The sequence below is a fragment of the Canis aureus genome, chromosome 8 (genome assembly GCF_053574225.1).
Source record: "Canis aureus isolate CA01 chromosome 8, VMU_Caureus_v.1.0, whole genome shotgun sequence".
NCBI lineage: Eukaryota > Metazoa > Chordata > Mammalia > Carnivora > Canidae > Canis > Canis aureus.
Genome location: NC_135618.1, coordinates 16,681,713 through 16,708,528, shown reverse-complemented (window position 1 = coordinate 16,708,528; position 26,816 = coordinate 16,681,713). Strand labels below are relative to the sequence as shown.

At 44.4% G+C, this 26,816-nt stretch overlaps 1 protein-coding gene and 1 long non-coding RNA gene across 5 annotated transcripts in view; both read right to left on the bottom strand.

Moving 5' to 3' along the window:
• Positions 1–605: 605 nt before the first annotated feature.
• On the bottom strand, positions 606–17,841 carry LMO4 (LIM domain only 4). 2 transcript variants are annotated; one of them, XM_077905321.1, is made up of 5 exons: positions 17,414–17,841; positions 14,326–14,564; positions 6,830–6,926; positions 6,252–6,407; positions 606–1,406 (listed from the first exon to the last, which is right to left on the bottom strand). In XM_077905321.1, the coding sequence occupies exons 2-5, from the start codon at positions 14,559–14,561 to the stop codon at positions 1,398–1,400; spliced, it is 498 nt and encodes a 165-aa protein (XP_077761447.1). In that variant the 5' UTR covers positions 14,562–14,564; positions 17,414–17,841; the 3' UTR covers positions 606–1,397. The 2 variants fall into 2 exon arrangements, with proteins under 2 accessions (XP_077761447.1, XP_077761448.1); XM_077905322.1 differs by lacking the exon at positions 17,414–17,841 and adding an exon at positions 14,787–14,934.
• A 2,051-nt stretch (positions 17,842–19,892) lies between these two features.
• LOC144318391 (uncharacterized) overlaps positions 19,893–26,816 on the bottom strand; it is a 103,874-nt gene continuing 96,950 nt past the window's right edge. For 2 of the 3 annotated variants that reach the window (XR_013384268.1, XR_013384266.1), the window contains 4 exons: positions 26,615–26,743; positions 25,815–26,010; positions 21,521–21,592; positions 19,893–20,242 (listed from right to left, as the gene is read on the bottom strand). This is a non-coding gene — a long non-coding RNA (uncharacterized LOC144318391). The remainder of the gene's footprint in view (positions 20,243–21,520; positions 21,593–25,814; positions 26,011–26,614; positions 26,744–26,816) is intronic. The other variant, XR_013384267.1, reaches the window with a different exon arrangement.

Sequence of the window (26,816 nt, the reverse complement as noted above, 5' to 3'; positions counted from 1 at the left end):
GTGTAAGAGCAAAGCAAAATAAACAAATCATACAGCAGACCACAGGAGTCTAAAAGCTCACTAGGAAATGGCTGCTTCACCCATTGAGGAGGTTGTAAAAGAGCTCTGGGTCCCTAAAAACTCACGGAACTTCAAAATATGTACAGGTATGGTTTAGAAATGCTATTTCCTTCAAAAGCCATAAACTCGGTGAAGAGAACAAGATGGTTATGCCACATTCTCTAGCATGCTTTTCATCAATACCCAAGGCTTTCCTATTGAAGAGAGAATGAACGGAACAGCTGAAGAATCGAACAAATATTTATATGTAAACACAAAAGATTCACTGTGATATAGGAGAAGTGCAATGAAGTGCTTAAGTTACCAGAATATTCTGAGCTTATAAAAAGGACTCCGTTAGAAACATTGCTTTGTAGCCTTGCCAAAACTGGCATGGTTAAGTAATTCGAAGAAAACCTTACTGGCCCAGAGCTAAATAAATATACACACCACCTCCCTCGACCCCTAAGATTCAAAGTGAAGTTGGTATCAAACAAAAAAACTACTAAATTTTTCCCAAAATTCAGAAGAGAAAAAAGCAGTGTTTAAATCCAAACTCCATCGAATATTTTTTCTTTTAAGTTTTTATTATTTAAATACACCATACTAGAGCAAATGTCTCTGAAAATATCACAAATAAAAGATTTTTTTTTTCTTCATTCAGCAAATTAGAAGTAGGGGGAAATTTCTACACAGTAGCTGCTAGGAGCCTGATTTTTTTTTTCCAATTTTTTCTCTTTTTTTTCCATTCTTTTTTTTTTTTTCCTTTGCCATGGAAGTAGCAACATTAGGACGAAAACACTTACATGCATACATACATTGTATTTTACAGAGATACAATAAAAGTGTCTGTGATAGAATATCACAAAAGCCACATCTCTTTCCTTTATCTCATGTTCAGTTTTGATTGAAACACATTTCCTTACAACACTTAAATATACAAAGAGCAAATAGAATGTTGTTAAGGTAAAACACAGGGTACAAACTCTGGCCAGTGCCCTGCTAATTGTTAATGAGGGTAGAAAGCAGATTTGAATGCTTCTTTTAATTAGCTTCATTAGTCATTTCCCTCCTCCCAAGCTCCCTCCCCCCCCCAAAGATGTCCTCCGGTGGATCTTTTTTCATTTTCTCTACAGTCTCCCATTAGCCCAGGTTCATGGAGTCCTTAATGTTCATATTCAGTCATTTTAATACACCAATAAATGCGGGAAGGGCAATCAACACTAAGGAAGGTGCGATGCATGGAGCTGGCACTGGTGCTAGCTACAAAGGTGACTTGTCTACCGAAGACGCATGGGATCCACCTGTGATGAACAAAATCTGAGATGAAGGCACGCATTCTGCATTACTCTGACCTTTTAGCAGACCTGCAAGAAATAAAAACGGGCATCTTAGCTAAAATGCTAAATGTGAGATATTAAACTCAAACATGACTGCTTTTGTCTCCTCTACATTCACTAATCTTCTTTTATTAGATTACTTTCCAACTGTGACTTGATGGAGGCTTTCTACGCTACTTACTCTGGCAGTGAAGAACTAAAGCATAACGTTTTCTGCAGTTTTACTAGCAGAGAAAATGAGACAAGAAATGGACTTGCAGAAAGTTTCTGGTGTAAAGTTCTACAATGGATTGCTTAACTCTCTTACAAAGCAGGTTTCTTTTTCTTTCTTTTTTTTTTTTTTTAAGATTTTATCCATCCATTCATGATAGACACAGAGAGAGAGGCAGGCAGAGACACAGGCAGAGGGAGAAGCAGGCTCCATGCAGGGAGCCCGACGTGGGACTCGATCCCTGGACTCCAGGGTTGTGCCCTGGGCCAAAGGCAGGCGCTAAACCGCTGAGCCACCCAGGGATCCCCAGCAAATTTCTTTCTTGAGAGAATGGGTTACACCCGGCCTAGCACTGGTATCTTAAATGCACATTCAGAGCCAAGTGCCCTGCAAAGAAGTTTTGGGTTAATATGCTCAACTGCATAACCTTTGGCAAAGTTACTCTGTGTCTCAGTCCCCTCATCTCTAAAGTGGGGATAATAAGGCTGTTATAAGGATTGTATAATATAGAGAGAGCCCTCTCAACAGTGCCTGGCATGTAATAAAAGCCAAACCAAATACTAGCAGTTACTATTCTGATAGCCCCATGACCTTCTCAACCTAAAGGTATGTGTCTGAATGCATGTGTATGCAGACATATGGATAAAGGTATACAGACATACGTACGTACATACGTGCACACTCACATACATACAAATGTCCGGAAACTGCCGTTCACTGTGGATTTCCTATCTGCCACATCAGTTAATATTACATAAATATTGTAAATATATGAATCAAACATATGTAATGACTTATGCTCAATTAAAAAACATAGTTCAAGGGAAGTCTAACTTCAATGTCTGAGTGAGAAATGATAATCCACACAGTCATCAAATACAATCTGTTTGCAATTACCAAAATGAAATAATATATATTAGGTTTTTACGATTTTTAAATGACATTTTGAGCTTCGCAGGAAGTTCTCGTTTCACCCTTTCCCTAACTTACTAAAAGCCTGAAGTCTATTAGGAACTGCAACCCCCTACTTCCAAGCTAATTAAAGTGGTGGAGGCTTAATTCCCCAGAGTGGAAGCTCAGTGTGAGAAAGGTAATTTGTCTGTCCAGAACAAAGATGCGGCGGCAGCCAGCGAGCATATTTAATAAATGAGCATCAAATGTCCTCTACGATGGACACACACAACACCAATTATATAACTACGGGGGAATTGCAAAGTGATACGTAAACTAGAACACTTGCTAAATTTTCCTCCAACTAAAGAGAGGTGAGCTCGTATTTGACTGAAAAGCACAGAAAATTCTAGATGGAACCGCCACTCTTGAATGGAAGAAAGAAATCCAGAACAGGCAAAAATCAGAATAGAAAAAAAAAAAAATAGCCACAACATCTGATTGTATTTACATAACTCTCCAGAAGGCAATATTCTGAGGATGGCCAAGCCTCCTTTAAAAGATATAGGCTATAAAATTTTGTAGATCCTTGAACACTAGTGGTCTGAGACTTCACTCAAGACACTACAGGATTTATAAACTTAAAATTATTTTTTCTCAGACTATACCAAACCCAATGATGTAGAACAACTAGTAGACTACACATCCCAGACACTGGCAACAAATTTCAGGAGAATCCGAGTTTAAAGGGACCTATACTTTCTATACAATTAGCTGCCTTCTTTAAAGACAAGGTGTACAAATAATCAACTCATTACTTTTAAGCCAGTGGATGCTTGGCCGTATTTATCATGCAGCATGCACTAAAAACGTAATCGGTTCAGTGAATAGAAGGAAAACAGCCAAAATTGATGTCCAATTTTCCCTACCAAAAATAAGGAGAATGAGGAGAGAGAAGAAAATAATGAAGTGGGGCCGTTTGTCATCTCTCCCCATCTCATCTCCTCCAGAAAAGAAATGCCATGGGGTTTTGGGAAAATAACTGTAAAGCATTCTCCAGGTCCAAAAAGCACTTTACATTCCACCAGGAAGTGTGTCTTCATGACCTCCTCCCCCTTGCTCTCCGTCTGTTTACTATCTCTCTGGACCAAGTTCAGCTCACCCCAAACCTTTATTTACAAAAACCACCTTGTGAATTGACTGTGCTTGTGGCGAGCCGAGCACCGAGGGCAAATATGTGAGACATTTATGCCAACAGGGAGATGTTCTTAATTAACATCACCCCCCAAACACAGCTTCTTACCAATGTCTGACAAGAACATAATCCTGAAGTTGTACTTCCTATGCCTTTTAAAAGCTATTAATTTTGGAAAGCCACCTGTCTATTTTTGGCTTCCAACATTCAGAAAGTATATATACCAGTTGCCTACTGGTTGCCTACTACATTCTGTGATCCAAAACGAACATGCTACCTCTCCCATCCTGAGAAAGGTGTGGAAAACAGAAGATTGATCTGAAAGGCACAACACATGCAATCTTATAAACATGCAAGCCAGATGTTTCTCTACCTTTCCTCCCTAAAACCTCTCCACTTATGTCACCTTGTATCCAATGAGTCAGTAGCGTGAGACCCTGCTTGTAATCTGCCCTTTGCACTGAGTCCGGAGCAAATGTGGCTATTGCCTGTACTCAGGACTGCATGGTTTGCTACGTTTTCCATCTTGTCTCCACACCTCTGAATCCTCACGCTACACGTTGGTGAGCTCTAACAATCATTTCTTATTCTCTGTCAAGTCAGGGAAAGAAATGGTATAGAACCAGCAACAAACTTAAGATCTAATTTGCTAAAAATTAAGCTTTTACATGGGAGGGGAAAGAGATCAACCATTTCAACCAAAATCAGCACATTTCTTTTTTCCACTCACCCCCCCCTACCCAATTCCTCTGCTTTTTTTTGGCTGCCAAATAGAACTGCAAATGGCTTTGCCTTTGAATTGAAATGGTTATCTCAGAATATTTGTTACCTTTTCCCTTATTCTCAACTCTGCCCTATAGATTCACTTCATTACAGTTCAAACCATAAAAATCTTAAGTATTTATATGTGCTGGCATTCCTTAAAGAAGCTCAAAATGCCTCATGGATGTTGACTGATGAATCTGCAACAAAAAATCAGACTTCTGTTCTTAAAATGGTATGCTAGGTAGCTTCTCATATTAGAAAATTAAACAAAGTGTGCATATTTTGATATAATTGGCACTTAATAAAGAAATGAAAAATATAGTTAACCTTATCCCATAAATTTGAGTAAGGGAAAAATGTTAAAAAAAAAAAATCAGCATTAAAATGTGGCAGTGTAATTTTAAATGGTTAAAAGTTTTCAAATATTAGTCATTTTCCCCACACACGGCATTAAGAAAATGCATTACAGAAGACAAAGAAGCCTAATATTTTTTCCTGAGACTTCTGAAGCTTGCTAAATTCCTATTTGCAGATAAATGTTGTTTTTTTTGTGTGATCCTCACAACAGACATTAATGAAGTTCCTATTGTAAATCCATAAAGAATTACCAAGTGAAGTGTGCACTTTTTGTTTCAATGCAATAACTCAGTGCTGTGTGATTGCCTGGGTTAATGATGAAAAAGTCAAACATACTATCAGAGCTGATGGAAAAATCTATCACCAATCTGAAATTAAAATTCATCTGTGGTCAATAAGATTTAATATCCATGCAAGTGGCGCTGTAAAGAGTAAATGAATCAATGTCATCAATACATAATCAGTATGAAATATGATGTGAATAAAATTATGCGCACGAGTCATACATTTCACTCTTTTCTGGGCCAGTGTGGAATGAACAGTCTCTTAACTGAAGGTTGACAGTAATTGTTACAAATTAGGCACAGCAGTTATCAAAATGCACTCACTTGCATAGCTATAGGACTTATTAAGGAGATTAAAATAGATCTAAAACTATCCAGTCCTGGGGGGTGCTGGTGCTGGACAACTGTTGATCGTCATCTTCCCTCTGAAGTGATTTGAACAACTGTATAAAATTTCCTCACTCTTCACTTTTAACTCGGATCCAAAAACTTTCCAGTTGTGCATCAACATACTCTTTAATGGAGCGATTAGGAGCCCAAAGAGATTAGCCCTAAACCCTAGACCTAAAAGACCCAGAACTTCGTTTTAAAAGTCTTAACTCATTCAAATTTTATGGGAGTATACCAGGCAACAAAAATGCCCTCCCCTGAAATTACAGAATGTTTGTAAAACTGGTCTTCTCACAATAAGAGTAGGATAAATTGGGTTTGGAAGGGAGGTGTCCGGACTGGTTTTATTAATGCAGAAATCACGCTTTCACGACAAAGACATTTTTTCCCTTTTCCTAACATAAATGTCCGAATTTTCCTCCCACAATAACCTAGTCACATCGTATTCCTGAATTTCAAAGTTGTCAAGTGGGATAAACAACTGGTTATACAGAAGTTTTATGCTTGGACTTTGCATGTGGTAATCCTCTGTTCAATACCAGGGAAGCTACAGATATAATGAAGTCAGGAACTTTTTTTTTTTTTTTTTTTTTTTTAAACTACAACAGATTCACAATGTAATCAATCGACACTCCTCTATTTCTGAAGCCTGTCCGTAGGAATAGTCTGCATTTCCTTAAAAGGGCACACAAAAACACAAGCACCCAGGGAAACTCCCTTGCAGGGTGAACCTTCCAACTCGCTCTAATAAAGCTTATTAGCAACTGCTAGGTATTCACCTTCTGGTCTGGCAGTAGTGGATTGCTCTGAAGTGAATTCAAATGGCCATTGATGAGAGCTGTAGGTCTATCATGTTCACAAAATAAACTGCCATTGATGTAGTGAAACCGATCTCCTGGGACCAGGCGATTCCGGCAGGTAGAGCATGTAAAACACTGAAAGGGAAAAGCAAACCCACTGAAAACAAGTACAAATTAAGCCTTTTTTTTTGTCACAAGTTTATAAACTGTTCTTAAGCAAGTATCTGTCAAGTACAGAGCCACTTAGGGTTTAGTGTTTTTCTTCCTTCGACAGGATTCCGGAAAACAGTAAAAGCCCAAATGCAATAAACTGGATCAGGCTAGAGGGGGAAAGAAACCAGTACATGTGTGCTTATGTGGTGTGGGGTGTGTGAGTGTGTGTGTGTGTGTGTGGGGGGAGGGCAAGTATGCAATAATCACTGCCAAGCTACAACTTCAGTAGATGCCTTTAGTGTCTACAGCTTGAGAAAACCAGAGTTCACACTAAGGAGAAATGCTTTGTCTCCACGTAGGAAAGGTAGGATTCTTTTTAAAAAGACAGAAGGAGCAACTGCTACCTTAAGATGATACACATTGCCTTGGGCCCTCATGACGAGTTCGCTCGCAGGAATCGACTGTCCGCAAGCGCTGCAAGCACCGCTATTCCCAAATAACCTGAAACAAAGATGATGGGTGACACCAATGAATAATCCTAAACCAAAGAAAAAGAAAGAAGAAATCCCCTGGCCTCTGGCCCTCCCTTTGGAATGCATTCGACAGAGGCTGAATTCTTACTCAGGCCTCGGACTTTTATGAGTGATTTACATAATCCGGGAAAAATCCAGGTTGGGGTCGCAACTAACTTCTGCCTACCGCAGAGGAAGAGGATGCCCCGGATTTAATCAAAATATTGACTTACACCTCCAGCAAATACAAAACAATTCTGTTCTACACACATTTTATCAGATTACCGGGTTCATCATAAAAAAAAAAAAAAGAAAGAAAGAAAGATACAATTCATGACTGGAGTTTAAATGTATTGTGTCCTTGAAATTATATGAAGAACTCTTTTGTACTTTAATCATATCTTGAGATATGAGTCATCAAAAGGGTTAAGAGGATTTGATTGTATATCTAAGAAGACATCATGCTCAGTGTATTGAAACTCCCGTAAACCTCCATCAGTGCAGACTTTCCATTAGAAACTCTCTGCTATCCAGGCTGATATATAATGTGTATGGGTTAACCTTTTCAATCATGGTGTCAACACTTAAGATTTGCCTCTGCTCATCTCTTTCATCCTAACCTTCTCTCTCTCTTGATAATGAAATGCTTGCTCCAACTTCCCTCTATCTGCTCCTGAGTCCACAATTTAGATTACTTCATCTCTGCTAGCAACAAACTGAATGAAATTTCGATTTGAGCAGAAAGTAATTTACCGGGATCTGGACCCATTTGTCATCATATCTCTCTGGGTGTTTGCTGTATCACTGCAGTTTTCCTATGCAATCAAATGAGACCACAACATCTGCCATAGGGGGAGGAGGGGGAGAAGGAGAAGGCTGCAGAGGAGGGGAAAGCTCAAGGAAGTGTGGTGTACTGAAGAAAAATATATACATGATTCCTAATATCCTTCCACAGGCACAACAAAATATTTTAATGAATACCGAACTTTGGCTTTTATGGAGTCTGTCGACTCAAGCTGGGAAGCTTTATTTGCTTTTCGGCTTCCCTTTTTAATATCCACAAATATTTATTAAACAGACCAAAATGATTTCACATTGAAAGGTGATATCGGAACAAGTAAGCAGGGTCAGAGAAGCACTTTTCAACAATGAAAAACAAAGTAATAGGACTTACAAATTAACATATTAGTGTCATAATAAATACTAATATTTGCATTTCCTCCTTGTCCAAATAAAGTCATAAAATGCAGTTTGTGTCAAACCAGGAGACGTGTTCCTATAGAACACCCCGTAATCTGAATGATTGCGGCATGCCTCTATATAAAAATAATTGCTTTGTGTTTTCAGAATCTGGTCTTGCAGAAGAGGCTTGTCATGTTCAAACTACTAATTTGCTGTCGCCACTTTATTGAAAATAGCCTGTAAGTTGTTATTAAATGTATCGACTGAACGACAGGGAGAGTAGTAAAACTGCCCCTTAAGATGGCTTTTAATAGGAAGCCCGAGAAACAAATTTTGCAGCAGCATCGATTTGAAGAGTTCAATCAAAACTCCATTTCAAAACTAATTAGTCTGAGATCCACGACACATTGACACGTTCTTGCAGAATCAGAACAGTTACAGAGAGAAAGCTGAAATAATACACTGTCAGGACCTCTAGCCGCAGGACCACACCGTGCGGGAGCTCGGGCCGCTGGCCTGCCACCTCCTAGTGCTGGACCACTTCAGGAACACTGATGGGGACCTCCTGGTGTCTCCCCTACAGCACCCTTCGAGTGTGTGTGTGGTCACTGCTGCCTGGGGGGAGGGAGGGGAGGCAAAGGGGGAGGTTCTCAGAAGGGCAGGATGGCCAGAGCATCAGTGTGGCCATGGGCAAAGAGTTTATAGTCAACAGCAGGGCTATTCCAATCCCCAAGAAGAGTACCAGATTCAAACAATTTGAGTAAAAATAAAGTTAAAAACATGTCACTATGGCCGAATACATGCTGAGGATAAAGGGAGGGAGGGTGTAGATAATGGGGATGGGGAACAGAATCCTACTAGAGCCAAGGACCAAATACCCTCTTACAACAACCCAGAAGTATTTTAATGGATAAGAGTCTATAATTATGGCCGCCACTACCAACAGGTACACGGTGACACTCCAGCTCAAAAATACCCTTGCACAGTACCGATCTGATTACCAGCCTAAGTGTTCATTTATTTAACAATTCACCCAGAGTAAAGTCAGTTGTATGTCTTCAACATCTAAGTGTATTTTAATAATCAGGGCAGTCGTATGTAATCCAAAAGCTTTTCATACATCCTATTTTCTCCACCACTTTCCTAACCTTTCAGGGAACAATCAGCCACAAAAATGACGGGATTCCTAAAGTGTCAGAAATTACAGTTACAAAGTTTGAAAATGACCACGATCTACCCAGGACTGATGTGCTACTGAACAACATTATTAATGGAGTTTAAGATCTTTCCACGTCTACAGCTTTCAGGCTGCCTCAGAGCAGAACAACTTACATGTCTATACACATTTTAATCCCCTTTTACCATAGACGAAGGCTACCATTAGAATTCCACCCTTTTTCTGAAAAGTTGTGTGTGTGTGTGTGTGTGTTTTTTTTTTTTTTTTACAACGTTTCTGTGCGCTGGAGAGTTAATTATCTAACCAGGGGGACTGTCCAGGACAGTGTTTGATTTAAAAGGCTCGAGGCTTTAGGTGCTCAATTAAGTAGCTATCGGTCTCAGACTGGACTATAATGGGCTCTTTTCTCTTTAACTCAAGCAACGGGGAGATATACCCCAGGTCAGGCTAATTAAAGCCAGGGGAGTCTTTAATTGTGATGACAGCATCGGTTTCAGTTTCCTTTCTTTGGGTCCTCAGTCCAAGAAGGTCGTTAATATTTCAGCATTTGGGCAATGCAATCAATCACAAACATCAAGAGGTTCCTTATATGGGGAAAAGGGAAAGAAGGGAAGAAATCCCACCAAACCCCTGCACTTTAAAGGTGCTTTGCTACTATATGAAAAAACACCATGGAGTGTTCGTACTGCTTGCCAGCTCCGCTCCAACTCTCCCTGCTGACAGAAGGAGATGGACAGCAAGTCGTATTTTTAGTTTAGTAATAATGCTTAGCATCTTTTAGAAACTTCAATGACCAATAGGTGGGCTTGTTTTTCAACTGCATTATTACTTCAAGCCAAATACACGCAACATGGTGCACTACCTGTGTTTTCTCAACTGCTTTCAGGCAAGGAGAGGTGCGTTTCTAAAAGTATAGCTGAAAGGTATACATTTGTACCTGCAAGTAAATATCAGCATCCTATCTGAGGAGAAAAATGCACATCCACAGCTACTGATCCAGAAGCAATTGGTTTTCCAGCAGGTTCCTATATTTAATCTAAATTCTGCACCAGCTATATTAAATGTAACAAAGAAATGCAACCCAGAAATTATGCCTGGAGCCAAGTCCATTAAAGGTACTTCGGAATAACTAGAGACCAAGCACCTTAAAAGCACCAGAAGCTATTGATACTTAAGAGGGGGGCTGTGAATAATCGCAATTGCTGCATTAGAGAGGGGAGGGAGAAAAAAAAAAAAATCAGCCAAATTACGCTTGGTTAATTCAGAGTAACAGATCTGCCCCCAAGTGAATTGGAGGCCTTGAATTAATTCTGTTATGACAAATCAAGATAAACGTTCCCCCTAAATTGCATGCGATTTAATTAATTTTTGAGATCCTGGGTTTTTTTTTTTTTTTTTTCTCCTAGCTAATAGTTCACATGCTCCTGTGCTGTCATTGTGCTTGAGTGGGCAGACTTCAAAGTGATATTAAATAACCAACTATTAGATTTACCTAGCACGTCCTATTGGAAAAGTGCCATTTAATTACCTAGCCTGTTCAATTAAAGGGACAGCATTCTCTGCATATAGCAGCTTGCTGTTGATTACCAGGGAAATGAACTCGCGGGCTGGCGGCGCCGCGCTTCCTAACGCCGTAGCCCCTCCAGCACCAGCCGCCACCAGCGCCCCCGCCCGGGACCCCCGCCCGCGGCCGCGCCGCGCTCACTGCGGCTGCGGGCGCCACGTGAAGGCCCGCCCGGGCGAGCGGAGCCCCGGGAAGAAAGAGCGAGGCTCGCCCCGCGCCCGCCCCGCGCCCGCCCCCTCGCGGGCCCGAGGCCGCCGGTCCGCGGGGCGCCTGGATCGCGCCCCCCCGCCCCCCACCCCGCCCCGGCCCGGCCCGGCCCGGCAGGGAGGGCCCGCCGGGGACCGCCACCCGGGCTTCCGGGGCGTTTCCTCGCCCTCCCCGGGCCTGGGGCCCCACCCGTCGGGCTCCGAACTTCCTCCTCTCGCTGCACTTTCCGCGCCAGACTTCGGGCCCCGAGACGGGGGGCGGAGGAGGAAGGGCTCGAGGAAGAAAAGAAAAGGGAGTTTCGAAAGCCGCTCGGAGGCAGCTGGGATGGAGCTGGGGGTAGCGGGGAGAGGGGACCGCGGCCCGGCTCGCAGACTTTTTGGGGCGGGGTGGGGGGTGGGGGGTGGGGGGTGGGCAGGCGTTGGCCCCTTTAAGATCCACCCTCCCCCTTCCCCTCCACAATCCACCCCCCCCACCCCCTCAGTCTTTCCCTCCCTCTCTTAGAGGCCAATTTTGTTAATTAAATGTTTTGTTTGCGACGCAGCTCTCATTCATTGCGGACACGTCATTCGGAGCAGATCTAAGCCAGAGACCAGATCTCATTAGATAAAGCCCATCAGAACTAAGAAAATGGAGGAGCCACTAATTAAAGCTTTTAATTGTGCGGGTTCGCTGCAGCAAGGCAGCCGCTTTATCTGAAATCTTGCAGGCAGAGGAGGCCGACGACCAGTTCTGCCCAGTGGACACTGGGTCACGCAGGGGGAAGGGACCAGGGAAGGGCAGTGCCCCCGCCCCCCCCCCCATCCCATCCCAGCCCAGCCCTGCTTCCCCGCAGCTTTTTTAGCCCGATCTTGGTAGTTTTCAAAAGATCACACCTCGAAGTCAGGGCAGTTTAAAGCCCCTTAATAAATCGCTCTGTGGTCCCAGGCGGGCGGAGGAGCCAAAGGATCCCCTTCACCTGGCGTCTGGCAAGCGGATTACTCCGCTCCTCAGTGGCCATCCTTGCCTTGCAGAATTCAAAGCTCCTCCAACAAGTGGGGGGGGGGGGGGGGCAGGGGGAAAAGGAGCGCGCGCGCCTCGCCCCCCTCCCACCCCTCTGGCATCTCCAGGGGCAGAAAGGAGGGAACACTGAAGGAAGACCAGAGATTCCTCGGCCTGGGGAGGGGGGGGGGGGCAGCAGAGTGGGAGGCCGTGGTCACTCTGGTACTGAGCTAGACCTCCTCTCTCCCGGGAGAGATCTAAGGTTCTCAGGATAGCATCTGGTTCAAGAGCGAGCCTGGCTCCGGTTTTCAAAATCAGAGGAGAAAAGAAAGTGAGACTACGGACCCAATTAATTAAGGCGCGGGGCTGGGCACACATCCTCCATTGCTCCATTAAGCCAGCTGAAAACACCAAACGGGCATTTATATTTGATCCCAAGAAGAGGGGCAAGGCGATTCCCAGAAAGCCACTTGCCTCAACTTGTCTTGAGGGAATGCAAGTGGACCCATCTTCTTTTTAATTAGTGGTAATCAGAGGCGAAGGCTTTGGAGAGGAGGTGAATCTGTACCATTCACCGCATGGGAGCAACACTGTCCATTTTTGCACTTTAAGCTACCCTGCCTTCTTACCAGTTTTGCTCTCTATTTAATTACAATACTGTCAAAGCTCATGGCATTGCTTGGAAGGAGGACCAGAAAGCATTACACCCAATGCTCCTGCTGAATTTCCAACATTTACTTCTAAAAGAACACTTAGTGAAATTAATGCTGCCATCTTAATTTAAAAATAAAAGCCCTCTCCCTTCCTATATTTCTTTTACTTGGCTGATTGAGGATGCCAGCGGAGTGGACATAGGTTGCATTATCGGAATAAGCAAATGTCATTTTACTCCATCGTTTCAGATTAATGGTATTACTGGGGTAAACATACACGTACTCAGCTCTGAACTGTACTGGGATCTTTTGCACTTTTAGATGCAGAATTGAGGGAATCACAATGGAGCTAAACTTTGTACGAAATATCTCCTCCATTGATTCACCCCATTGAAGAGAGCAAGCAACATTTTCTGTTAATATCTATAAAGAAAACGGACAGAAATTTAGGACAGAAATTTAACCAGAATGCAATTCTTCGTAAAAGTGAGCGGTTCTCTAGTATCAGCGGTTCTCTAGTATCAATGGTGTGCGTGTGGGTTTTTTGTTGTTTTTTTTTTTTTTTTTTAATTACTGGATGTTGAAACAGAACACCTCCTAGAAGCATTCATGTGCATCAGTCTATCAAACCATTTACTCAAATTAAATGTGTAATCCTTCAAATGCCTCCTTTCAAATTAATGAGTTTAAGTAGCTTGAGTTCACCTGAAAAGATCCTATAGGCACCTGACCTCCTGAATTCTTTCCATTAATTGCACTGAAACTTGTTGGAAAAGACTGCTTACACGGGCATATGAATGTTCCTATACATTGCTTTAAAATGCAAAATTAGTATAATTCTATAGCCTCTTTTCCTAAATCTCCTTTGGGGAATCAAGGGTAGTGATACAAACAACAACAACAACCATACCCCAAAATCTGAACATTCCTCAACTGAAAAACCTGCAAATTCTACATCGCATGCAAACCACACACTAACATTGAGCACTACCAGCCTCCAACTAACATATACAAAGAAAAACACGACCGTTAAGGTTGTTTTGTTTCGTTGGGGGTGGGGGTGGGTGGGAGGGAGTTTACTATAAGAAGAATTACAAGTTTTTAGACTGATGGGCAATCAGCATTTTTCACAAGAAGCACAAAGAATGAGTCACAGTTTTCCACTCAAAAAAGTTTAAAAGTGCTTATGTAAATATAATTAGCCATCACCATAGGCAAATCATTTCTAACTATACTTATTTGTAAGTCAATCTTTTGTCTCTGAGTTTCTCCGTAGGTCCCTACCTTCCTTTAAGGTAGCAGCCTAACAGTTTTTAGCTGAGGGTCCAGCTGGGGAGGACCACTTAAAATTTTGGTCCGGGGAGTGCCCACCCCTTGCACACCTAATGGCCCAGTCCCACCAGATGAACAGAGCTGGTACTCAGGATGGCTTTTGCCGTTCATTTATTAAAACTGGAATGATTAACACATGCCTCTTGAACCCCTTAGGTCGGCCCAACTAGGCTTTTGAGGTGAAGGTTACAACGCATTCTCATAGGTACCCTGTTCCTCTCCTTAGAGCCCTCGGTAGCCTTTGGCCTTGCCATTGCTCTGCTCGCCCATCTCAAGGGGAGCAGCCAAGTCTTACCTAATGTAGTCATTTCTGCAAAGGATCATGCCGCTCTTGGTGTAACAGGACGTGCCGATGTCGCCCAGCTGCGCCTGGCAGCAGGAGCACTTGAGGCACCGGCTGTGCCAGTAGCTGTCCATGGCATAGAGCAGAAAGCGGTCCGCGATCTTGCCTCCGCAGCCTGCACAGCGCTTCCAGGAGAGGGAGCCGGCCGTCACGGGGGGCGGCTGTGAGCTGCTGCCCGGATTCACCATGGTCTGCAGAGGGCGGGAAGGGGACAGGGAGAGGAAGGGGGGGAAAAAAACAGGGGCGATGCAAAAGTTAGTAGGAATCGCCGCGCGCGCGAGCGAAGCCGTGCCCCCCCCTTGTCCCCCCCCCCGCCCCGGAGCCGCTGGAAGGAAGCCGCAGGGCATCAGCGCGAAGGAGGGCGAGGGGGAGAGGGACGGAGGGAGGGTAGCCGGCAGCAGCCGCCTGTTTACTTTTCTCAAGCTTTGTTCTGGGGCCACGAGCTCCTCTCAACTTTCCAGCGCTCGCCGCCGCTGACAATTCCAGCTCGGGGACTGTCAAAACTCCGCGAGCGAGGCTCGGCGGCGCGCTCCACCCCTCGCGGCGCCTCCCCCCGCCCCCGCCCCCGCCCCCGCCGCCCGCCTCCAGCAAATGAGGGTCAAACCCACCCACCGCCGCGCCCGGCCCCTCCCCGGCCCCCGCCGAGCCCCGAGCGCCAGCCGAGGGGAGCGGGGAGGCGGCCCCCGCCCGAGCCACGTTCCCTCCCGAGCTCTGCCCTGGGAAGTGCAGCTGCAGTTCACAAGTTGGAAGGAGTTCGGTTTTCTGGAAGGGAGGGAGGGAGGGACCGGCGGAGGGGAGAGGGAGAGGGAGAGGGAGAGCGAGGTGGTGGGAGGGGAGGCAGGGGACGCGAGGGAGGGGGTGCGGTGTGTAAAGTTGCGAAACTGGTTTTTCGTATTTTAAACAGCACCTTTCACATGCCATTGTGGTGACCGCCATCTCCCATTATTGTTCCAAATCTCATTTCATTTTGAAGATCAATGAGTGTTTTCTCTGGGTTTTCAGGACACAGGCAAGAATAATAGATCATTGAACTTTAGGATGCCTGTTAACTTCCTATACAAACACTCTCCACTTTGGTCTCACTAATCTGCCCTTGATCAGCAATTTAAATGCTAAAGCTTTGTTCCTCCAAAGGGGGGGGAGTGTGTGTGGGGGGGGGGCGACGTTACAGATAATATGCGAGAAGGCACTATTAAGGGATGCACAAGTTATATTCGAGCCAGTCCTGCTGTCACCAAAAACTGCTTTTAAAAAAATTCCCCACTCTTTCTAATGAATGTCACGAGAAGCAACTGGGGTATAATATAGGAATCAATTTATAAAGCTTAGCCTAAACCGATTAATTTGTTGCCTCCAATCCTGAGTCCAATAAAGTCCTAGTGTTCCTCCAGTCACTTATTCTATAAAAAGATCAAGTTATTTACTGCCAATTAAGCAGCCTGTTTTGTCTTTGTCCTCTGTAAGCCGAGAGTGGAGGCTCCCCTCGAGGCTCCCGGCTATCTGCTCAAGACATTCAGCTGATACCTCAGAAGGGAGAGGGCGAACTTTGCCTGTCCCCGGCCCAACTTGGCTGCTGCAAAAAAAAAAAAAAAAAAAAAAAACAACCAGGGGAAGGGAACGAAACAAGGACTCGGGTTCCTTAAATAGGCCGATTTTAAACACATTTCCTCCGAAAGAGTCCCGGAACGTGTGTCCAGTGACCGCACAATAAACCAGAATAAGAACTGCACCAATTAAGCTGTAACAAAACCCTGAGACTTTGGAAACAGGACCACTCTAAAACCCATTAGCATTGCATTTATCCGAATGCATCATACCTTTATGTAAATTGATTTATCTGATGCATTTACTCGAGGAATTGCTTTTTGTTACAATTTCAGCCCTAACCCAAATGAATCTGCATTTCCTGCCCGAGGTCTTTAAACTGTTTCCCCCAACGTTTTAATCGCTCCGAATTCCTTTTTAAAAGGGGAGAGGGAGGGAGGAGATTCCAAGCTCTTCCCCGCCCCCATCTTTGGTGAGAGGTAAATATATATGTATATTTTTTTCGAAAAGGAAACATTACACTGAGAAAAGCATCCAGTAACCCCATTAGCTAAAGCTCTTAAGGACAAGCAATACCTTAATGCTGATTAAATCTAAAAGAGATGAATCAAGAGGACTGACCAGAAACTGACTCCCCTGATAACTAAGGACGGGCCCTCATCAAGTTTCATTTAGAGTTGGAAAAAAAAAAAAAAGAAAGCTTTTAAGTTAAATAGGCTTATACTCTAGTAATTACATAGCCAAGCAATTTAGGTCCTGGGATAGTCAGTGAAATAGAAAGCAGAACTGGCAGCTAGAGGCAAAATCTGCCCCCCTTTAACAACGTCTCTGGTGTTTTTTAATGGAGACCAGGGGAGGGACAAACGTAGCGCTGGCAATTTGTAGTACAAAAATGGATGCTTAATTCATGTCTTGATTTTAATTAGGTGATTCACCGGATTTCTCCTGGATTGGAACAAAAGACTTATAAGCCAAGAGGAATTTTTGAAAAGAACCAGCAATACTGAATCCTGCTCACTTAGATCCTTTCTGCCACTGTTTCAAAAATAGTGTTTACTGGGGGGCTGGGGGGGGGGGTCGTGACTATTTCCCCCACACTACTTCTCATACTTAAACCCTCATTTAAGCACCTCCGGCCTTTCCCTTAGGAACTGAAAATACCCCCCCCCACCACACACACACACACACACACACGCACACACGCGCACACACCCCTCCCCACCCTCCCAGGTCCCCAGCAGCCCCGTCTCCAAGAAGAACCCTTTTGTAAGCAGGAACCGCTACAAAGCTGGCGGCCCGGGGCCGGCTGCCCTCCGTGCTAGCTCGCAGGCCGGCCTCGGTAGTTTCAGACTCGCGCATTATCCAAGCCGACGTATTGTTTACTTGCAATTTGGGACGGTCAAGGGAAGGAAGCCAAAGAAAACAGCCCTGGCCCACATCGGCCCCCTCCTCCCTCTGCCCCCCCTCGCCCGCGGCTCCCCAGCCGTCCCCTTACCTGCTTTTCCCCTATATTGCAATACTGCGAGAGGCGGCGGCGGCGAAAAGCGAGCGAAGCCGCTCGGCTTCCAAGGAAGGGGCGCCTTGGCTGGCGGAGCTGGAGGGAGGGGGGATGTTCTCGCAGAAGCAGGAAAGGGGAGGAGGGGGCTAAGGGCTGCTTTTTTTTTTTCTTTTTTTTTTTTTTTTTTTAAACGCGTCGCCCTGAGGCTGGGTCGGGGGGCCCCGCCGTAAGCGGCAGGCGGCCGGGAGCTGGAGTGTCAGGCTGAGTCCTCCGCGTCGTCCTCCGCCTCCGCCTCCGGCTCCGGCTCCGCGCGAGCAGCTGCAGGAGCCCGCGGCCCGCGCGGCGCGGCTTCAGGCGCGGCGCAGCGGCAGCAACTGCTGCAATCGCTGCTGCAAGTTTGGCAATGTGGCTTCACTTTGTATATGCCCCCGCCCCCGCCCGCGCGCCTCCCGCTCCTCCTCCTCCTCCTCCTCCGCCTTCCTCCCTCCCGCGCGCCCGCCCGCCCGCTCGCTCGCCCGCTCGCTCGCTCGGGGCCGGCGGCGGGCGCTCGGCCGCGCTTCCTGCCCCTCCAGCCGGGGAGCGGCCGCGGGCACCAGAGCCCCGGAGCGGCGGCGGCCGGCGCGGAGGCCGGGAGCCGGGGAGCTGCGGCCGGCCGGGCCCGGCGCGCTGGAGCCTGCGCCGCTGCCCGGGCTGCTGCTGCTGCTGCGGCGGCCGCCCGGCTCGGAGGAGGCGGCGGCGGCGGCGGCGCTGGCCTCTAGCCGGCTCGCTCGCTCCCTGCGCGGCGCTTACACATGTGTTACTGACAGAGCCGAATCCCAACTACTCCCCGGCTCTGCCGCCGACGTCAGCGACCCTCAGCCACTGGGCGGCCGGGTTGTTCAGGCGGAATAATAAAACCTGCCAATCCGGGGCAGGACAAAGGGAGGACTGGAACGAGACTCCGCGGGCGGGGGAGCGGGGGAGGCGGCGGGCGGAGACGGCCCGGCCGGGGGCAGGTGGGCGGCCGAGCCCCGGGGACCCCCGCGGGACCCCCGGCGGGACCCCAACCCCCTCCCGCGGGGGGCAGGATGGAGCGGCCGGGGGCGCCGCTCCTGCCCGCGCCGGCGATCGCGGGGACCCGCACCCGCGCGCCCCTCGGGGACCCCCGCCCCGCGCGCCCGCGCGAGCCCCGCAGGAAACTTCTCGTCTTGCTCAGAAATGGGTCCCCTCCTGTTGGGGAGGAAGAGTCTCCCCGAAACCTCCGGGCGGGGGGCTTCGCTCGCACGCAGAAGAGGTTTTGTTTTTCTGCCTTTAATTCGCGGGCGTTGGAGACGGATGAGCCCTTAGTGGGAAGTTGAGCGAGCGAGGAGGTGGGGACCGAGTCCGCAGGTCTTGCAGGACTTGGCCGCCCGGCCCCGGTCCCCCGCCTGGGCCCGAGCGCCGGCCGAGAGCCCCGTGGGCGTCTCGTAGGGGATCGTCCGAAGTCGGAGCTGAAGAGCTCACAGCCCGGACTTTGGGGGTCCAGGGGAACTTCAGGGAGGAGGGCTCGGCCTCCATCCACCCCTGCTGTGCAGGAGGAGAGGCCCGATTCCTCAAGCCCCCCGTCCCCCCCCTCCCCCCCCCCCCCAGACAGCAACAAGGAATGGCAACATTCACCATCCCACAGCCTCTGGGGAGGAAGAAAGGTCACGTCTAGTATAAATTTAACTGTTGAGGAATGCTTTTAGGGTGCTGCTAGCCTGAGAGTCTTTTTCCAGGGCCCCGAGCTCAGCCTAGATGCTTGAGTACCTAGTCATTCAACTTTATCTGCTCTGCCAAATAGGTTTAATAAATCTCTGATCTGAGGCTAATATTAGGTCTGATTATTATTAGTAAGTTCCAGAGAGATTTTTCTGGTGGAAATTATCATGAAAGTGCAAAGCCCTTCTGCTAAGTATCATTAAGTTAAAACCAGCCTTGTGGGACGAGTTTTCATATTGTATTACATACAGTACTGCTGGATTGAGGTAAGGGACCTGCAGAAGAGTCTGGCTTAGACAATGTAGTTGTTAAACATCTATGGTTTTAGTGTCTGTTGGGGGGATTTCTGTCCTTCAAACCATCAAAATTAAGGCTGCAAAAGAAACAGTCATCATTGCCTGGAACATCAAGCAGAGGACATTTTAAACACCAATTAGAATAGTCATTTCTTTATATTCCTTGCACCTCAAAATTAAACGGCTTACTTTCATTGATTGGTGTTTAAAATTGCATTTTTATGATCAAGTCGCTTTGTGCACCTTATGAGAAACATTTACCGCCCCCCCCCCCAAAATGACTTAAAGTATAATAGTAATCAAAATGCCCAGTACGGAAAACAGCTGCAGATGGGTATGATGAAAAGAAGGCCACCTTAAAAAGATGTAATGTTCCTTGAAGGTTAGTAAAGAAAACTCAATTAAACCAAATGAGGGAAGGAACCCCGTAAACAAATAATGCACACATTTTAATTCCCTGGTTCAGTTTCAATTTGTTAATAATTTATAATAATCAAAACGAGATGACACAAGATCTTAGTGGGCTACCATTAAGTCATGATTTGTCCTGTGCAAGTAAATTTCCTGCTGTGGCCCTTCATTTTCTCATCTACGAATGGAGGAATGGAGCCAAACGGTCTGTTACGTGTCCTTTTTCTCCAAAATGATTTTCTTAACCGGAACACACAATACATAGGTTTGTAATGAACCGCGGTACTTTGGGCCTTTTCTGAAGTATGGACAGTGAAATGAAATCTTTATTTTAAGATGAGATGCTAGAAATTGAGTCAGCCATCGGCTATCGCTGAGTGATTGATTATCCAAAGCATCCCTGTAGTTTTGGGGAAGGAAGGAAGGAAGAAGAAAAGCATGAATAGAACTTTGACTACAGATCTGTGGGCAAGAAGGGGCCTAGGAGGGGGTTTTAGGGTTTTGGCTCGAGTTGTGTGGAGAGTGAGGGCTTTACACGCGTCCCCGTAGATTGGAGTGGGTGGGAGTGTGTTACCAGAGGCCTTTATTTGCTGTCGTTGTGGTTATAGAAATACAAAAGCGATAATGGCTAACAGTCTCTCTTCTGAGGGCTGGGAAGTAAATACGTTCACTGTAATCAAGATTCAGGTGTACTTTAACCACAGCGCCACCTCTGGGTGGTCTTCGTTTCTGCACGCTCTGCGTTTGGCAGGGCTCTGTCCTCTGAGGCGCCAGACCTGTGGTCTGAAAGTGCCTGCTTAAGTGAGGTGGCCTTGTCAACCCTTTATTGCCACTGATGCTAAACCCACAGGGACTGGGTAAACACACACAAGTTCGCTATGGATAAGGGAATGCTGTACTCGGGCAAAACGGTGTGCAAAGTAATAAGCCTGGTACAGAGTAGAATTGCCTACATGCAAAATGATCACAGTCTATTGTGCCCAGTGGTTCAAGGAACCTCTGCTGCCATCATATATGCCTCATTTAGCCTCCTCACCTACAGTGAGAGATAAGAATACGGTGTTTTGGGGGGGGGACGCCTGGGTGACTCAGTGGTTGAGTGGCTGTTTTTGGCTCAGGTCGGGATCCCCGGGGCCTGGGATCGAGTCCTGCATCCTGCTTCCAGCAGGGAGCCTGCTTCTCCCTCTGCCTATGTCTCTGCCTCTCTCTCTCTGTGTGTCTCTCATGAATAAATAAATCAAATCTTTTATTTAAAAAAAAATAATACAGTGTTTTGGAAAAGAAAGAGAAACTCAAAATGTTTCTTACTTGAATCCTAATTAAATATAGGAACCATACTGATCCTAGATCAAGCCCTCATTCCTCCGACTCACCCCAGCATGATTTGTCCATACCTTCCCTTCTTCTCATTTATGTCCGTAATCAAAGTCATCTTTCCCTCCTCCCAGTGACAGTTCTCTAAGAACCTCCCGTGGACACCCAGAAGTTCCACACACACCCATGTTCAGCCTTCCATGCCTAGGGGACAGCCAGACTATTTGATGCTGATGTGGCAACCTCCCTGACAAAGGGGCCCCAAGTGTTTCTCAAGAAAAAATATTTTAACCTTTTAAAGTCAGTGCAACACTGTTTTTGAAGGCAGCCTTCTTAGGAATAAATTTTTTAAAATTCTGCCTACCTTTATTGCCGCCATCACAGAGATCCCTTGAGATCAAAAGGTTCGGCCAATGTGAATCTGAAAAGGTTGATTCTAGGACAACAATTCCCAAAGGTAAAAGGTGTGGAAAGAAGAGGGAACGGTAGTTACTGACAGATGTAACGGGAAAATCCAAGGAGGAAGAATGGTAGTTGAGCTCCCTGCCAGTGTTTTATGATGGTGGTGGTGGTGGTGGCTCGGGGGTGGGGAGGCGCTGCACGGTAAGTAGAGGCAGAGACTTCTGTCGTCTTTAAGCATAAAGCTTTATGGAGAACTCAACTTATCTAAAAGACTATATTTCAAAGAACCGGAGCTTGGCCTTAAATACTGATAATAATACTTTAGATTTACTAACTGCCTTTTGTTTATATTTCTCAAAATTTCTTGTAAATATCTCACCAGATGTTTCATGTGATAAAGGAATTGGTAGTGGCCATATTAGAACATTTTCTTTCTCTTTCTTTCTTTCTTTCTTTCTTTCTTTCTTTCTTTCTTCCTTCCTTCCTTCCTTCCTTCCTTCCTTCTTTCTTTCTTTCTTTCTTTCTTTCTTTCTTTCTTTCTTTCTTTCTTTCCTTCCTTTCTTTCTTTCTTCTTTCTTTCTTCTTTCTAAAGCAGTCCTAATATCTACATTTAGTAAATGTCCCACCAAATTATGTTAATCAGTATTTTGAAAGTTCTAGCCTAACCTCTTTCTTGGGAGGGTGATGTCAAAGCATATTGAAGAAGTTGATTTGATCACAATGAAATAATTAAAAGATCATGAGGAAAATGAAACGGCATTGATATTGCTGTGATTAGAAATATAATTTAAGATGTAGATTTTGTTTTTAATTATTCTGCTTGATTAGGACATTTGAAACTCCTGGAGATGATGGGAAAGGTGAAAAAAGATGATGGGAAAGAAGAAAATAACATCTGTGATACATGATTTTGCCTGATGTAGCAAGGGCACTTTTCTTACGGTGGCAAGAAATTACTCACTTTCTTCATATGTATTTATTAGGGTAGGAACAGGACCTTAAAAATCTCCCAAATCTGCCCCAGAACTATGGCAAATCTTGATATATGAAAATATTCCATAGTGTTGCTATCACAGAAAAATTATTTGGCTTACACTACGTAATTTTAGGACTGAGTTCTGTCAACAGTATTCAAGCACAAACGTTCTGCATACATCACTGACGATAAATTATCAGACGGTATATGTGAGTATATTGTATGTTCAGTAGGGTCTTATGAATGGTCTAGCAGGTTGACAGGCTATGCTTATTAAGGTCGAATTAAATCTTATCACAGGTATATTTAATTTTGTAATAGTTACAAAAGAGGGCATGTAGATGACTGGGCCATTTGTATATATGTGAGGTAGTTATTAGTAAGAATATATATTAAAATTATAAATCCAGTAGAAAATAGCAATTTCATTCAACATTAATTACTGTTCCTCTCCATGACGATGGAAATGAGCATTTATTGATAGAGAAACTAAAGTATTAAAATAGAATTCATTCCCCCTTATGTTCCCGCTAACTGTTCTTGGTACTTTTAACTCAGAAGTTTCAAGTGCCCCAAACCACCGCTTCTTTAGTGTCACTTTTAATTACAGTATTGATATACTTAAGCTTTTTCTCTATGTATATTTGTAATAAAATGTAATGTTTTAAAGTATAATTCTGGGCTGTGTTTGCTCACAAAAAAAAAAAAAAAAGTTGATGAAAACATGATAATGTTTATTCATCTAATTGTAATGAATGACCCTGGTGGAATTAGGCGAGTTCAATCCATAGCTGTCCATAGACTTGAAAAACACATATTTCTACTCTACACAGTGCCATAAATTTTTTAGAATAAAAAGAACAACCAATATGGATTTTTTTAAATAATAAAATTGGATAACTCAATTGACTAAAATGTGTTCCCTCCATGCAGAGGTACACATTATAACGTCATCATTTATATTTCTCAACATAAATCAAATTTCATAATAAAATTGTTTTTGATGAATCACCACTTCTTTTCTGGATTCAAAACATTCTGACAGAGAAAGCAAATTTGTCGATTTCTCTGTATGATAAGAAATCACTGAAAATATATTTAAGACCTTTAGTCTAAGATGATCATTTTCAGAGGAAAGTTTCCTTGAAAAGGAAAATATTCAAATGAAGTCATTTTAAAATTTGGGAAAACATTTCAAGAATAAAATAGACTCTCTTCCCAGCATTTTTTTCAGAGCCATCTGTTGTGCTCTCTGACAATAAGGGCAAGAGAAGTCATTACAGAACAATACTCTGGAAACAATTTGCTTCAAAGAAAGAATGAAAACTTAAACAACACTACCTTTCTACATGTTTGTTCTAATTAGAGGGTTAAAGCATCCAAGCATTGTACCCAGATGCCTCTCTCTGTCCCGTTTTTATTGCTTTTCTCCACTGAGATAACATTTAACACTGCATTGAAATTCCTACTTACTGCTGTGTCCAGTAGTAAATCCTGGCACATTATTAGAATATCTGCCTGTTATCAGCTCAGTCAGGGAATGAATTATTGACTATAACTCATTGCTGGGAAGACTACGTATGACACTCCAGTGAAGTTTTGATAATTTCTAGAAGTCGTGGTAATTTATGGAAGGGGGTTTTGATTGATCTCTCACCACCTATTTTGCACCTATCAGTAAATAGGACACATATTGATGGCCTACTTGAACTACATTAACAATATAGGGAATTCACAATTTAAGCATTTCTCTTTTTTTCCAGTACAATTTCTATTAAGACGGTAACTCGGTTTCTATGAATTTTCTTATGCGAGGTTTACCCATGGGAGTGGGGGATCACAGATTCAGACTATTGGATGCATAGTATCACTATTCTAATAATTATTTAGATCTATTCCTCATTTGCAGTTGTACGCAGCCTCTGCCTTTTGGAAAGAAAGCCCTGAGACCACTGGAACCGATAAGGTTGGAACAAAACGGATACTGTGAGATTTTAAAGAATGTCTGCAAGTGTGAGGATATAGCTGATAGAATAAAGGAGAATTTTGAAAATTAACAGAGAGTGAGCAAGTTACTTATTATTTGAAAAAATGCTCGTAATATATTTGATAGAAAACTTACAGATACCATTTAATAGGATACAATGGTCACTTTAAAGTCCATTTGTCGAACATTAAGTAGTAATCACTAACAATCACAACTTTCTTTTAATTTAGGTTTGTTTTCCTCCTGTCTCATTTTTGCTGCATTCTCCAAATTCCAATTATTTCTCAGAACAAACTCTACTAGACAAATGGTTCCTTTATTTCTTTACTGAGCTTTCATCATTGTGATTTCATTATTGTTTTATTTACTACAACAATTGCTTCCTGGAAAAATAACCAGTATTTTCAAGTCCTCAATATATACCATACAATAGAGCAAAAAATATAAGTAAAAATTCAAAGTTTAATGGTTATTTCCTAGATGACATTTAAAGCATGTCTAGATTTCTAGAAATTTCAACTTATACCCAAATAGTATTTAGTAATCTGATACAAAAATAATGGTGTCTCTCTTGCCAGTGCTATCAAGATTGGGGGTGGGTAATTTGACTGAATACTTGGCTTAAAGAAAATAATTCTTTCTTCATTTTATCTTAATTTAGTAGCTTCTAGCAGTCATCTAAACAATCTTAAAATTAAAAGATAATGTTAATGGGAGAGACTGTTGTCATAGGATAATGGTTTCCTGCTGCTAGATTAATGCAGTGGCAATAATACTGGAGCATTTATTGAAAATAAAGGGGAAGACAAAGCCAGGAGATTTATTTTTAAAGCAGGTGTCATGGATCCTATGACACTGTTGTGTTGTAATTACTTTGTTTCAATTTTGCCAAATTGCTGATGGAGATGATCCCTTTTCCTGATAGATGTGGGGTGGCAGCATGACATTGGCTGGTATCTCCATGACTGGAGAGTGCATCCTTCCTAACTGGAGGAACAGATTTGTCATGATTCTTCCAATCAGAAGGCACCTTCTAAAGCCTGTGCCACTTAAAGAAACAAACACCAAAATGCACAAATAAATGTGTCCTTTATCCCCCAAAAGGCAAGCATCTACCTAACACTGTTACCAATCAATCTAGAAACCTTAATGAACATCCCCCCCCCCCCCCGCCGCCCGCCCCCAAGTGACAGTCCCAAATACATCGCTCTCCAGCAAGCCCCAGGAATGTCCTATAGGACAAAAGCTGTATGTCTGGGTTTTAGCCACTGTGCTCAACTGTCTGGGACTAACCTTCTTTGAATGTGTATGATAATTTTGGGCCAAGTAATAGACTTCTTCCAAGTGGAATCCTCCCAGGAATGCTGTGGTAGTTGGAACTGTAAGATGGCCTCTCAGATTCCCATCCCCTGGTGTGTACACCCTGTATAATCCGTTCTTGAGTGTGAGCGGACCTGACTTAATCAGTTGAGTCCTTTTGAAAGAAGGCCTAGAAGTCAGAGATGGGAAAAGTCAGGCAGATTCAAGGCTGTGGAAGATGTTCTCCCATTGGCCTGGAAGGAGCAAGCTGTCATATGTGGGAGCAAACACATGGCAAGAATGTGAGGGTAGCCTCTAGAGGCGGAGAGCAGCCCCCATGAAGAGGTGGCAAGGAGATAAAGACCTTAGACCTGGAGCTGCAAGGACGTTCATTCTGCCAACAAAAGTGAGCTCAGAAGGGGACCTTGAGCCTCAGAGGAGATGGCAGTCCCGGCTGACACCTTGCTTTCAGCCTGGCGAGATCCTGAATGGAGAACCCAGCTATGCCACACCGGAGCTTCTAGCCCGCAGACACTCTGAGACAATAAACGGGTATTGTTGAAAGCCATTTATAGACATTTGTTTTGCAGCAATAGAAAACTAATGACGATGCTGCGAGAAAAAGCCAAAGAAGATATTGTGTTGCCACCCTTTCCCTCTACCGTGAATTATTCTATTTGCTCCTTCTTATCCAATATCCCACCTCCACCCCTCACGGAGCCTAGAGCAGAAAGCTGGAATAGCCTCACTATGATTAGGGTGTTTATAAATTGTTGTATGTTCAACGGTGGTACCTGCTTTAAAGAAAAAGGAAGCAGGGATAAGGAGTAGCGGGGGCCCAGCTGGAATGAGGTCTGGTGGTGGGTTACATTTCCATGTCAGTGAGTTGGGGGAGGTCTCGATGAGAAGGTTCATGTCCAGACCTAGAGGAAGTAAAGAAGCCATGCATCAGACGGAGAGTTCCAAGTAGAGGCATCTGCAGTGCGAATGCCCTGA

What these genes read in the sequence shown, in the direction of transcription:
- LMO4 (XM_077905321.1), bottom strand. Translation starts at nt 14,561, where the DNA reads ATGGTGAATCCGGGCAGCAGCTCACAGCCGCCCCCCGTGACGGCCGGC. An exon ending in TGCAGAAATGACTACATTAG is followed by an intron (nt 6,927 to 14,325) that starts GTAAGACTTGGC and finishes TCTTTGTTTCAG; the next exon opens with GTTATTTGGGAATAGCGGTG. An exon ending in GCAATGTGTATCATCTTAAG is followed by an intron (nt 6,408 to 6,829) that starts GTAGCAGTTGCT and finishes TTTCCCTTTCAG; the next exon opens with TGTTTTACATGCTCTACCTG.